The sequence below is a fragment of the Cyphomyrmex costatus genome, unplaced genomic scaffold (genome assembly GCF_001594065.2).
Source record: "Cyphomyrmex costatus isolate MS0001 unplaced genomic scaffold, Ccosl1.0 scaffold120, whole genome shotgun sequence".
In the NCBI taxonomy this organism is placed as follows: Eukaryota; Metazoa; Arthropoda; class Insecta; order Hymenoptera; family Formicidae; genus Cyphomyrmex; species Cyphomyrmex costatus.
The window spans coordinates 688,347-701,646 of record NW_017275174.1 but is presented as its reverse complement, the minus strand read 5'-3'; the positions used below and the strand labels follow the sequence as shown (position 1 = coordinate 701,646).

The 13,300-nt window shown below is 31.7% G+C and overlaps 2 protein-coding genes across 3 annotated transcripts; one reads left to right on the top strand and one right to left on the bottom strand.

Moving 5' to 3' along the window:
• Window positions 1-3,337: 3,337 nt before the first annotated feature.
• Window positions 3,338-7,802, bottom strand: Nct (Nicastrin). 2 transcript variants are annotated; one of them, XM_018546947.1, is made up of 9 exons: window positions 7,549-7,802; window positions 7,373-7,471; window positions 6,934-7,271; window positions 6,032-6,419; window positions 4,832-5,222; window positions 4,289-4,728; window positions 4,027-4,219; window positions 3,777-3,827; window positions 3,338-3,611 (listed from the first exon to the last, which is right to left on the bottom strand). In XM_018546947.1, exons 1-8 carry the CDS (start codon window positions 7,598-7,600, stop codon window positions 3,809-3,811), a joined length of 1,920 nt encoding a protein of 639 aa, XP_018402449.1. In that variant the 5' UTR covers window positions 7,601-7,802; the 3' UTR covers window positions 3,338-3,611; window positions 3,777-3,808. The 2 variants fall into 2 exon arrangements, with proteins under 2 accessions (XP_018402449.1, XP_018402440.1); XM_018546938.1 differs by having other exon boundaries at window positions 3,338-3,827; window positions 7,549-7,801.
• An 842-nt stretch (window positions 7,803-8,644) lies between these two features.
• bora (aurora kinase A activator-like protein bora) lies at window positions 8,645-11,684 on the top strand. The gene is made up of 6 exons (XM_018546567.1): window positions 8,645-8,931; window positions 9,035-9,332; window positions 9,392-9,477; window positions 9,574-9,765; window positions 10,564-10,789; window positions 11,182-11,684. Exons 1-6 carry the CDS (start codon window positions 8,656-8,658, stop codon window positions 11,682-11,684), a joined length of 1,581 nt encoding a protein of 526 aa, XP_018402069.1. The 5' UTR covers window positions 8,645-8,655.
• Window positions 11,685-13,300: the final 1,616 nt, after the last annotated feature.

Genomic DNA, 13,300 nt, shown 5'->3' with positions numbered 1-13,300 from the left:
CCGCTTTATTATTTATAACTTGTATAAAGCCAATATGGACAGTGTATGAAAAATGGTACCGACCTTTGCTAACATTAATTAAAAGTTGTAAGCTATTCGATTAGGCATATTATGTGGCACATTTGGAAAAAGAGATAATAACATGGATAATTAATTTCCAAATTAGAGGAGAATTATAGTATAGCATGCAATATTAATTGTACTTTTCGTGCCATTAAAGAGCGTGGTAACTTCCGCGTTTAGTCTTTGTTCAGCTCTGCAGTGTCGTGGCATAGCGAAACACTGTCCCTCCATGATAATAATAATAATAAAACTAATAATGATAATAATTATTACGCTATTGATAATGATAATAACTATAATTATATAATAATAATAATAATAGTAATAACAGCAACAGCAGCAGCAAACACAACCATAATACAATGATGATATAATACTACTTTAAATATATGATGATTATATTTTTAAACTCTAAGTGTCGTCCCTTAAGCGTGTACTGCACGTGTTATATGATACTACTGTACATATTACATGCGGAACTGTTAGTAAGACAGAGAAAGAGAGAAACGGACAAAACAGAACAAATATTACCAAGTATGTTAAAGAAAAGCTAACACTTTTCTTGAAAAAAGAATTGGATATATTCAACGATATATATGACATTTTGGAATATTAATGTTTACGCACTGGCTGTCTACACGTGATCATTACGTTTTACTAACAAAAATTTTCTTACCGCGTTACTTCGACAGAAGCTTGTTTATTTGGAGCTTCCCATGCGAGTCCAACAAAAACTTTTGATATATTCACTCGCGAACTGGCTGTTCTCGCCGACGCATTCTCGTGTACATATCTTCCTGATGCACATATACGCGTATATATATTTATGCTTTCTTCGATGACATCATTTCCATGCGATCCGTCCATCGAGATTTGAATGGCTAAGACCATTTTTACCTTGTTAAATCCGACGTAAAGTAATGTAGCGTAAATTAGTTGTTTCCAAGTGGACAATTCCATAGGGGATATGATCTTGCTATACCAATAAATTGCAGAACGTGAAATTCCCGTTTCATTTATAACAGTTCTGTCATGACTATTTTCACGGATACCGCAATTAACGATAAGCTGACACTAGTCACTCGATCATAGGAGGAAAATGTGTCATATTACGTAGTCTGTGGTTGCTTTAGGTAGCCAAATATCATTTCCTTTGTACTTATAATTTTTACGTTGAGTCGATGTATATAGCCAATTGACAGAGTGCTTCCATTAGTAGCTTGTTCGACCTGTTCTTACAATTTCTTCTACTTTTTTTTGTTTCTCAGACGTATTGATTTTTGTATGCAAGACTTTCCGCTCAATCGCCTAATCGTGAACGTTGATTAGAATGTAATCATGCGAAATACTTGAATATGCGATATGACTTGAGTAAAACGATATTATCAGTTGCAGACAGCTGACAGTATAGCTCCCGTACACGGTATACCGCGACATCAGTTTGTTTAATGAACAGTTGCAACCACTGGTGAAGAGAGAGATTAAAAAACAAGATATAAAACATTACTTGGCATTGCTATCTCCTAGCTTAGAGAAAGCACTCACTAAAGAGATCTGTGCTATTTATAATAAAGCAATAACATGTAATCACAATCTAATATGTAAAAAAAAATGTATGATCGCTTCTCTAGTAATCGTTGCTTTGAGAAGTCACCTTGTACGGGACTATACTGTATCCGAGAAATAAATAAACGTAGAATAACGCTAGATTAAGAGGTAGGTTGTAAGGCTGAACCACGTATACGTATGTGCTGCGGCACCAGACGACTGTGATAATTCGGTGGGCGGTGCCCAGCCTCCTACTTCATCCTTGTATACTAAATAAAAATTAGTTAAAAGAAAGCGTAAACAGATTACCGAAGAGGTTGAACGTATGTCGGGACGTGCGTTGCGTATAGAACGTTTCCATCCATATGCACGTGGACAAGACGCGTATATGCACCTGGCATATTTTTCATCGGACACTCGCTTTTTTTTACACGGGTGTCCGTAATATAAAGATTTATTACGACGCGAGCATGTGGACACTTTGTACGGAAGGAGACGTAAACGTCTGTCGCATTAACAACGATGCAAAAAAATTATCTATCGAGAATTAAGATCTGTTCTTTTCAGCTAAAATTCTTGCATGGTTTATCTTTCTTCCTTTTCTCTCTTGGAGTGGAAAAAAAAAGATAAAAGATGAATCGTGCAAGAAGTTCAGCTAAAAAAACAGGCTATTTAGATTTAAAAAAAAACATAAAGATAGAAATGGGTCAAATATTTTATATAATGTAGTTTCCGGCGTAAAAAATAAATTTGCAGTTCTTCTAAGATTATTGTAAGAGAGAGCACTCTCGACAGAGGACTTATAACAGTTTACAGACTAATCTTGGTCCGAAAAACGTTTTGTATTCTGTGAACAACATCACTTTTGTACCGCTTTTTGTAGATATTTGTGTATAATATAATTATGTAATAAAATGCAGAAATTATGTACACATAAGTATGAAAATCGACACAAAAGTAACGTGTTATTCACAGAATTTCATAATTATGTGCTTTTTTTTGCTTCATATTACAAATCTCCATATTCCTAATTTATCTGGATTAAATAATATTCTAATTCTAGGTGTGTGTGTCTCTCCGCTTTTATTTCAATGCATATATCCAATATCAAAACGTCATTTTACATGCACACATTTTATTGCATGTTTGATCGAATACAATGAAATTCTTTATACATTTCTTAAATTTGAATCAACCTTCTTCCAAGAATGGCCCATTTCTAACTTTGTCCAAATTTCGAGTCGTAAATGAGAAATACATTATATACTTATATGTATACTAAAAAAAACACAAAGCATAGATATACAAATTAAATTCTTTCCCGTGTACATCAATGCCCTGTTAAATAAGTTGTTTATCGATAATAAATGCCATCACGCTTGCATTATTCCCTTTTTATTCTTATCATAATTATGTAAGATGCCATTTGTTTTAATACGTCGATACGTTTTTGTACCACGTTCATATTCTGTTGCTCTAATGAAAAGTAATATATTGTATGTAAAATGAATATGATTAGGAAAACATGCACTCGAGATTTAATATTTATAGCAAAAAATATTTTACAATTCATACATTGTTATCCTTCAAAGATAACTTGGTAAAAGAGTAAGAGGGGCAGAAAGAGAGATATACTTTTTCACGATCGGTTTATGATCCGTATTTTGATTTTTTTAATGTTACATGAGTAACAAACTTATTGCTATTGAAAGTTACTATGCTTGCATTATTTTATATAATTTTTATTTTACAAAATCTTATTAATGCGACTGTACCTTGTACACACATAGACATACATTCATTTATATACACGCGTACACAATACAAAACCGTTAATTTTATCGAGTCACCCGTTCAATCATCTAATGTCTTTACTCATATATGTAACTTCATAAATAATTTATAATATAGATATTATAAAGAAAAAAATAGAAGAAAGATTCACTTTACCGTTTACATTGAGTATCAAAGATGCATCCGTGATTTTTTTCAATTGAACACTGCGGATGAAACAACGATGATAAATAGGAGATAAAAATTGCAATGATATCGTGACATTTCCGGATAATTTTCGGGCTGTAAAAATCTTCCGAGGGCGTACCACACACATATATAATTAAAGGCTAGTTACTGGAAAGTCATGATATTCTCGATGATTATCTAACCTGGTCATTGATGTGTGGTCCGCAGCGTATCCCTAGCAGTCAACGGTTCTCCTGAAAATATCATTGATTATATAGTGTGTGTATGTGATGTAATTTACTTAAAATATATATATATTCAATTTTCCATTTATATATATATTTATATAATATGTATATATAATTAATGCTAATATACATATATTAATATATTACTTTAATATAGTTCTTCTCTAATATAATCTCTAAGTCTCCTTAGAAAGATGATACATACCTTGAATTAAATAAGACGTTAGCTCGATTATTAATAAACCATACTAACACGAAAGAGAAACCGGCAACCAAGCAACCCAGAATCAGATTAAATCGTTCCGTCGATGCTGCTGGTTTGAGAAACATTCTAACGCTTAACGTTTGCCATATGGACTCTGTCCAAGTCGAGTAGACACCTGATTTCATATCATATCCTATAATGGGAAAAAAACAATTGGATACGTTGAGCTTGTATCTATATTGGGAATAGTGTAGCAATTTACCTTCGATAATAAATGCAGGACTCATAGCTATACTGTAATTGACAGTTGAATTGACACATAAGCCCGAGAAATTTTGACCGCTCATCCAGATGAGTCGATTTTCGTAGCACATTGATTCGTTCATCTCGTAGAGCTTTTCGCCGGTCAGATATGCTAAAAGCTGGCCTGTTAAAGTCGTTGCGATATTATATGCTCTATGCACTCCAACATACAACGGCAAAACCTGATCGGTTAATTTAGCGTAAGGCGCCGAAGCCGCGCGGAACAGAGGACACTGCGCGCTCTCCAAATAACAATATAGCATTTCCGTGATAAGCTTCTCCATAGGTACCGGCAGATCGACGGACTGTGGCGCCTCGCCCGTCACCGCTCGATAAAGCTCATTAGCAACCTGAAGAGCAATTTGCGCTAAATCTGATGCAAGCGTGCTAGTATCGTTTCTAAAACATGATACACGAGAGAAAATTTCAATAATGTACAATCAAGTAATACTGGAATATGAAGTATATATTAAGATCAAACATAAAAAAGATATGTATGTACTTATCGAAACCGAGACTTTCCGCATCATCCAAAATGCCGTTATAGTATCGATTTTTAAAACGTTTCTTATAATTGCTTATAACGACGGTCGTTAGATTCGGTTTTGCCTCTAGAAAACTTTGCACAGACGTAGGTGGGACACTACCACGCCTAATCTTCGCATTCAACTTTTTCTGCAGATGGTTTATTATATTGTCTTTGCCGTTAGTGTGAAGAAATATCTCTCCCTGGCCTAACTGATCGAACTCGATCACACTCAGAATATCGTCGAATTTCAAATTGATTCCACCGAGAGCGTTAAAATTGTTGTGTTTTAAGTCAAACACCATACGACTGGATCCTATATAATCGAATGCCTCTCCATTCAACAGGGAAAACACAACGTTCGTCTCTAGATATAATAAGAATAAATATATAATAATGAATGATTTTAGATATATAAATAATCAAATAGAAAAATGTCTTCAATCTGAATTAAATCAATCGATTGATCTAATTCATAGATTTATGGGCTTATAGATTTAAGGGCAGAATTTAATATGACTGTGGTGAGATAGGTACAGAAGCCTTAATATGTCAGTATAAATTTTTATCCAATTCTGTAAATTCAGCGGCACACGATATTTTCTTACTGGATTGTTTGCATTTTAATAAATTACTAGAAATTATGCGTTCTATGTAATATAATTGCATTAATTTATTAAAACGTAAGCAATCCAACAAGAAAACGTGCGTCATGTGTCGCTTATATATATATTGTATTAAATTGAGATAATTTGAATATCTCAAAAGCATTAAAAAATTTCCATACAAAGTTGCATTATCTAAAAGGGAATGAATAATGATAAAAATTTTGCAGAGTCTAACAATTTTTCAGGTCAAAGAAATTGTCTAATTTTTTTCTGATAATCTGATTTTCTAGTTATTTTATACGTAAAAGTATTAAAATTGTAAAAAATTAATAATTTACAATATATATTTATATACTTCATTCTAGCATGAAATTCATGTTATTTTAACACAAATTATAAAATATTTCATAAATTAATTAATTTATTAATAACTCTAACACTTTTATTAAGTTTTTGATAATTCTTTTCAAGATACTCAAATATTTCAATTTAAACGCATTGCCTAATATATTATGTATGTATGGATAACTGGACGTGCTATAATAATTAAGGAAAGATGAATACATACTGTCGACAGTAGCATTTAAGAAATTCAGATAGTACGCAGTGGCAAGTAAAGTAACCAATCCTGTTACGACGTTACCCGCACCAGGTGATACACCATCGAATAAAGACGATGCATCTAAGCGTGCCGTTACCATTATCACCGTATTGTTATTTTCATCGAGAGGTGCCAAGGGCCAATGTATGTTTCTATCTCCAAGCGGATCGCAAAACTGCGTCGGATTGAAATTCAACACGAAATCTGTACGCTTTATACAAGATTCTGAGTTAACGGCAGCGTACATGAACGACTTCATTTCTAAAGCACAAAGAGATCTCTGATATTGCGTTTCAAGATCGTGCGCGTTGTGCGTCCAGAAACAAGTTTTTATAGCCTCCAAGACTGTTTGATTCTGAAAATGTGACACTTTTTAGTATTTGTTTGAAACACACGTCTTCCATATAGAATTTGTATTAATACGTTTGTCAACAAATTTGGTCATTTACATAAATTGCATTATACTAGAGATCTGTTTTTTTTTTATAGCTGAACTAGTGTACACTTGTACTTAAAATAAAATATTTTATGAGTGAGATGGAAAATTTTAAAATAATTCAGTATAGCGATAAAGAATAGACCTGAGACGTCCTTTTCAATTAAACTTCTCGTATAGTTCATTTTTCTTCTTTTTTTTTTCATATTGAAAAGAAAAAAAGAGAGAATATGAAGTATATAAAAAGTTAAGCTGAAAAGAACAAATCTTAGATTAGTGCATATCAAAAGTTGTTATACGTTAAATTACAAAGTTAAATGTAAAAGTATATTAATTATATATTTAAATGATTTGTTTATATTGCTTATGTCTTATTGTTTAAATTTTTTGTATGTCACAGCCTTTAATCAAGTTAATTAAATAAAATTCTCACATCTGTGTAAAACATGGGAAATGGCCAATCTTCAAAGAGTAACGCAGTTCCGAAAGGATTCCATGGATCTGAACTATTGCATTTCTTATAACCAGAATATCGATTGGGACATTGATCCTCAGGTGAATACTTAAACGGACGCTCATGGCTAGTATCTTTTGTCAGCAGTACTCCGTTTATGTTGTTTGTATTTTTTAATCTTAGAAGCATTGTTCTGTTGAACAATGCAAATGGAAGGACCACAGTGTATGGACCAGCAGTAGCGTTCTTTTCTAACCAAGCAATATCATCTTCTACTTCCAACAGATGTATTACGCCTACACTTCCCGATCTACTAGCTGGAATATCACAATGTCAGTAAATAATCAGTCCTGGAGATCTAGAAAAGATTGATAATTAACAATCAAAGAAGTAACTAATAAAAGGTTTTGATTCTTACAGGAACATCCAAACTGATGTGTGCCATTATGTCTTCGGAAACAAGCAGCTACATTATCAAAAGGCATATATATCATGTCCTTTATTCTTTCGCAGGTCACTGGAAATTTATTTTCTAATAATTACTAAAATTAAATCGCGTTAACATTGAATAGAACATGTAGAATTCATCATTACCTGAATTTATGATAACAACTACCAAAATATACTTCCACATTTTCACTGTCATATTTTATTGTTATCGCTTGCACTCCAATTTTATAATCAACTATAATTTTTGAGATATTACCTGGTACTATTACGACACATTTCGAACGTGAAATATAAAATTTAATAATGATACATCGCATGAGTCATGAACGTCATGATGGAATTCACACTTTGGTTAGAATTATTTATTAAAGATTCTTTCTCACGTATGACATTCGCTACAAAATCTAAAATTATTCAAAAGAGAAACTTTGAACAACTCGTATATACACAAACGTATTATATCAAATGCTGTACAAAATTGCTTGCTAACTGCTTTGTCGCTTTGTCGATAGCCCATTTGTCGTGCCAACAAGAGAGGTTCGTTCTTTATTCCTGCACTCTTCGAACTGGTGCAAACGGTGCAATAAGTTAAAGTGAAACAAATATACGTTTATTTCGCTTTAACTTATTGCACCGTGTGTACCAGTTTAGATAGTGCAGGAATAAAGAACAGATCCGTTGTAACAGGATGCGTTCCAAAATTCTGTCAATCCAATAACGTTTTCGACTGTAGCAGGTTTAAAATGACATATACATTTCACTCTCTCAGGTTTCTCTTTGTCAATAAAGATAATAATTGTAGAATAAAAATTGTAATTTTGCTACAATATATATAAGATATTATAACGTTAAAAGTATATAATGCTATTTATGGATTTATATAACAAAAATCATGTATTTAATAATATATTAATCAAATATATTTTGTAATAATCTTAAATTTATATCAATTGTCGATAATGTCAATGTTCTTCAATTACCTCCGGGTCCTTTTTTTCGTGAGGACGAAAATGTGCCCAAGGTTGATGGTCTTTAATAGTATCTCGTCGATGGTGTAAATAAATTTGAAATGAATCTGATATGTTCAAAAGTTGAAAAGTTTTAATCATAGCTATCAGAACTGGCTCTGATTTGTAATCTGCAAGTGTACTTTCGTAAAATAATTGCACAGATCGAAATTGACAGGCCGAAGTCTTACATCTGAAGTTGTTAAACAAAGAATTTTCCGTCTCTTGTGCAAATTGTTTTGTAATGGAACAAGCGAAACGGAGCACGCCGAGCGAGGAGCACAAGTGTAAGAGTCCTTTAGCGTGCAATTCCTGGAGATGTAGAACTCCGGTGAAGCAGAACGCTCATTTGAAGCGCCTAACGTATCAGAATAATACGCAACGGTTGCCGTTTGCTGTTCTGCCGAATCATAACACACCCCCATCCAAGTTGAGGAAGTTCATTACTAAAAACCCGTTTGAGCCTGACTTGATTAACAGACTGCACATGTCAGCAATCAGCCCAACTCTATTTACTAAGGTCATTTTACTTGAAGCTTCTTAAAGAATACTTTAAATTGACAAATAAAGAGTACTTCCACTAAGCAGCAAGTGCTAATTGCTAAAATTACTGCAATATTTAGGTCCCCAGCCCTATGCAACAATCATCAGAGTTTACGTGGAGCATAGACGAATTGGCTCACATAAAACCAGTAAAGATCGAAGAATCTCCCATGCAACAAATGTATTCTCCAGAACCAGAATTGGAGAGGAGAGCCCAGGCAGCTATAGATCGGTTTTTTAAGCAGAATCAAATAATTCCTAGTCCTTGGGGCATCAAGCGGAAAGACAATAAACCACCATTTTTATCTTTAGACACTCCCAATAAGTCCTTAAGTCATTTAAACTCTATCCAGGAAGTTTCGAAATCTACAAAAGATGGTAAGACAAATTTTCGAGCTTGATATTTCAAAATCATTTAATCTTGTCATTATTTTTAGCATGGAGTCAGACAATATTATCTCTACCTCTGGAGCTGCCTCAGAATGTAGAAGAAATGTTGAAGCCCTTCTTTACTTTTACTCAGGTTAGTATAAAATAGCTCTCAAAATGGAAGCAGTTTGATATTGATTATTTTTTTGATAAGAAAAATTTGATAAAAATATTCTTATATCTTCCAAAGGAACAGAATGCAGACTATGATGATGCAAATTTGAGTAACAATTCACTGAGAAGAAAATTATTTGTCTGTCAGGACGAAGGTACTGACAATGAAAGTTTTATGTCATTGTCACCAGTAAAAACAAGTGAATCCATGTTGTTAGTGCACAGCCCTCCTCAAAGTGGTATGTTTGTTCATGGTACTCCATTAAAGGTATGTGAATTATATAAAATATATTTTAGACAATTCCTGTATTTAAGACTAAAAATAGCAAGGATATCAAAAGAATATTAATTTTGCGATAGCACCACAGTGATAAGTAAAAGCGAAATGTTTTTTATTTGAGCCATTTTTGTTGTGTGTGTGCTGTTTAAAAAATTTTAATTTATTGATAAAGTATTAAAATCAATATATAAAGCTATTAAATATATAAAAAGTTATTATGAAAAGTATGTTAAGAAAAATATAAAACTGAAGTAAAATAAAAGATTTCTGATGAACATTTAAGAAAAATAGATTTTAGACAAAATCAGGCATAGCGAAAAATACTGAATTATTATAGCAACAGAAGAGCAATATCCAAGATTTGAAATCTCATCGATTTGTATACGAACAGCATGTTTTTAGGTCTTAATAAATTTTTTTACTTTTTTTATCAATAGAGAGAGAGAGAGAGAGAGAGAGAGAGAGAGAGAGAGAGAGAGAGAGAGAGAGAGAGAATGTGAGTTATATTTTACTATCAAGAATTAATATGTTTATGAAAATCAATAGTAATAATTTATGCTTTATATGTTGAGCTTAACATGTACTTCTCGACAAATTAAACTTTTTGAAAAGCCAGAATCAGTTTCTATAGTTGAAAAACTACAAAAACAAAACATACCACTTTTACTTTTCACTTTGGGGACCAAAATCAATATCTTCTTTTACATCTCATTGTTAGTAAATAAGATCAATTATATTCAACAATACAGCCTGTATTGCTGAAATTAATGAAATAATATATTCCAGACGCTGCTACAATTTAGGCGGCAAAGCAATAATTCCTCCGTAATAATATCTGAAAACTTATCACCTAATATGTCACCAATACAAAACGCTGAAAATAATAGGTTGTACGAAAAAATTGAACATTGCTCTAATTCAGGCACCCGACTAAATTTCGCGATAGATATGAACATAAATGGTGTAATCGAGGAAAAAAATTCAAGTTTGATTAATGACTATCATTCGTTAGGTAAATTTGCTTTCTGTTTTAGTTTAATTTTTTAATAATGCTTTTGCTCTTTATTTTTCTCATTTTCACTTGAAACTTCTTTATAAAAGGAGAGTTACCTTTATTGTTTTAATAAAATGTGAAGGATAATTTTCTCATTGTTATGATAAAAAAAAATATCAATGCATGCACTCGCTTGTAACAATTGAGTTATAATTAGAATTCTAAAGAATTTAGTTTAATAAGTGAAGAATATAGAAAAATTGAGTTCAAACATATATAATTATACAACTCTTTGGAAAAATAATTTTTAGATATTTATTGCATCATCTTTCTTTTTAAAATATTGCAATATTAATGTCTATTACAGACAAAACAAATATGCTCATAACTATGTTGAAAATGTGTTTTAGATATATACGATAGCGAAAATGACGTAAAATGTACCAAGGACAATGGTAAATTGATAATTATAAATAATGATAAAACAAATGCATGTGATTCTGTTAACATGGAGGAAACGAAAAGTATAAATTCACTTGATAATACTATACACTCTAATGCCATCGTACTTACTGATGAAGGTTATAATAATGAGACTAGTTTAAAAATTGCGCCGGAAACTACAAGTTTCTCACGCAAGGGTCATAAATGGAGTAATATAATGTCTGGTGCGTTCGAGCAACAAAGTATCTTAAACTTTGTTCAAGAGAGAGACACTGGTTACCAAACTTCTAGCATGAATAGTATAATGCACACAGTAGATAGTTATAATACTTCAATGACTCAAAAATCTCTTTCGAATGAAAGAATGACGTCCAGGGATAATGTTCAATTATCTTGGAAGGAAAATATAACGAACGTATTTAGTTCTACGCCTTCTAAATATAATAAAGAAAGAGAAAGTGGAACTTAAAAGTAGTCATAAAAGTCAGATTCATAGAAAAGTGCTCAAACAGTTAGGTCATAATATTTAATAACGAATTCAAAAGACTGCGCTATTAAGTGCAAACTTTTTCAGTGGCACATATTCGGTTTGTGTGCACTGTGTCAGTACGTTCAGATTGTCGTATTCGGCAAATGAAAACTGATCTAGTATAGTGATGTATATTCGGATCAACCGAATGAATTCAAAACGAGTTTAAAAAAGGTTGCATTAACGTTTCTGACAGAGCAGTTTGGCACTAAAGTGATTCTGCACTCGCACTATGTCAGGGCAGCATCAGAGCAATCAGTGTATGTGTGCTGAATTCGTTATACTTTGTGATTATCATAGAAATAGTAAAACGTGCATGTTTTTGTAATAAAGGTATATTTTGTCTTTTATATAGTCAATTAAATGATTCTTTGATGATCACGGTTCAATTTGACATAGCTAATGTTATCTTCTTTATTGATTTAATGTTTTTAAATAATTTAATCTAATTGAATTTGATCTATATATATAATTAATATCATAGGTATTATTCTAAATTTTAATGTATAACCCTCAATATATTTATTATATATATATCTTTTCATCGATTTCATCGGTATGTTATATTTTTAATGTTTATTTTATTTTACCAAAATATTTAAACGTAATATTCCGAAGTTTTTCCTAAAAAAACATTATCTTTTAAAAATAAATGTATTTTTTAAATCATTTTTTAAACTATATGATCAACATTAACATATTGCTGTATATTCCTGATAATTAACCCTTACTAGTCTAACGTTTTTTCGGCACCTTTAATGGTCTAACGTGGGCCATTCGTGTCTCGGCGTTTTTTAGACATGTTAAAGGGCTTTAAAAAATCTGCAAAAATTCATGGACCTTCATTAATTCTTCAATTTCAAGAAAAAAAAATTTGTATGTCGAAAATAATTATTTTTGTATATAATTTTGTATTAAAAATGGTGGTACCGCGTGTAAAATCACTCGATCACTTAAAAAATCATAACTTCAATCCAAATGAAGCTATCGACATAAATCAAAGTGGAAATTAAAGGTGAAGAGTGTACCTTTTAGGGGACTTGAACGACCCACGTTAGACCATTAAGGGTTAATTGTACCATATTATATATACATGTATATGTTAAGATATGCCATAATTACTACGTGGAATAAGAAATGTTAGACAAAATAATCAACAAGTTTTGCTGTTTTCTTCATTTGTTTCATTAGATAAAATTTTCTTGTAGTTACAGCCTAAAATATTAAATATACTCAAGATATATATAAGCAAGATCAAAAACTTAACAAACATTTTACAGCATGATTCATCTAAAATGAGTAATAATAATAATAATAATAATAATAATAATAATAATGATATATATAATTATAATATTACATATTACGCCAACAAAATTCTTATAATATACAATCTGTAGAGATATATATATATATATTATGTATACATATAAATTAACGTATCTCTGATCTTCCAAACCCAAAGGATTTTGCATTTGGCACGATATCATGTAATGGAAGCAAACCAAATACATCATGTCTTTTGATTGTCCCTGGTTAGTTACAATGACACATCG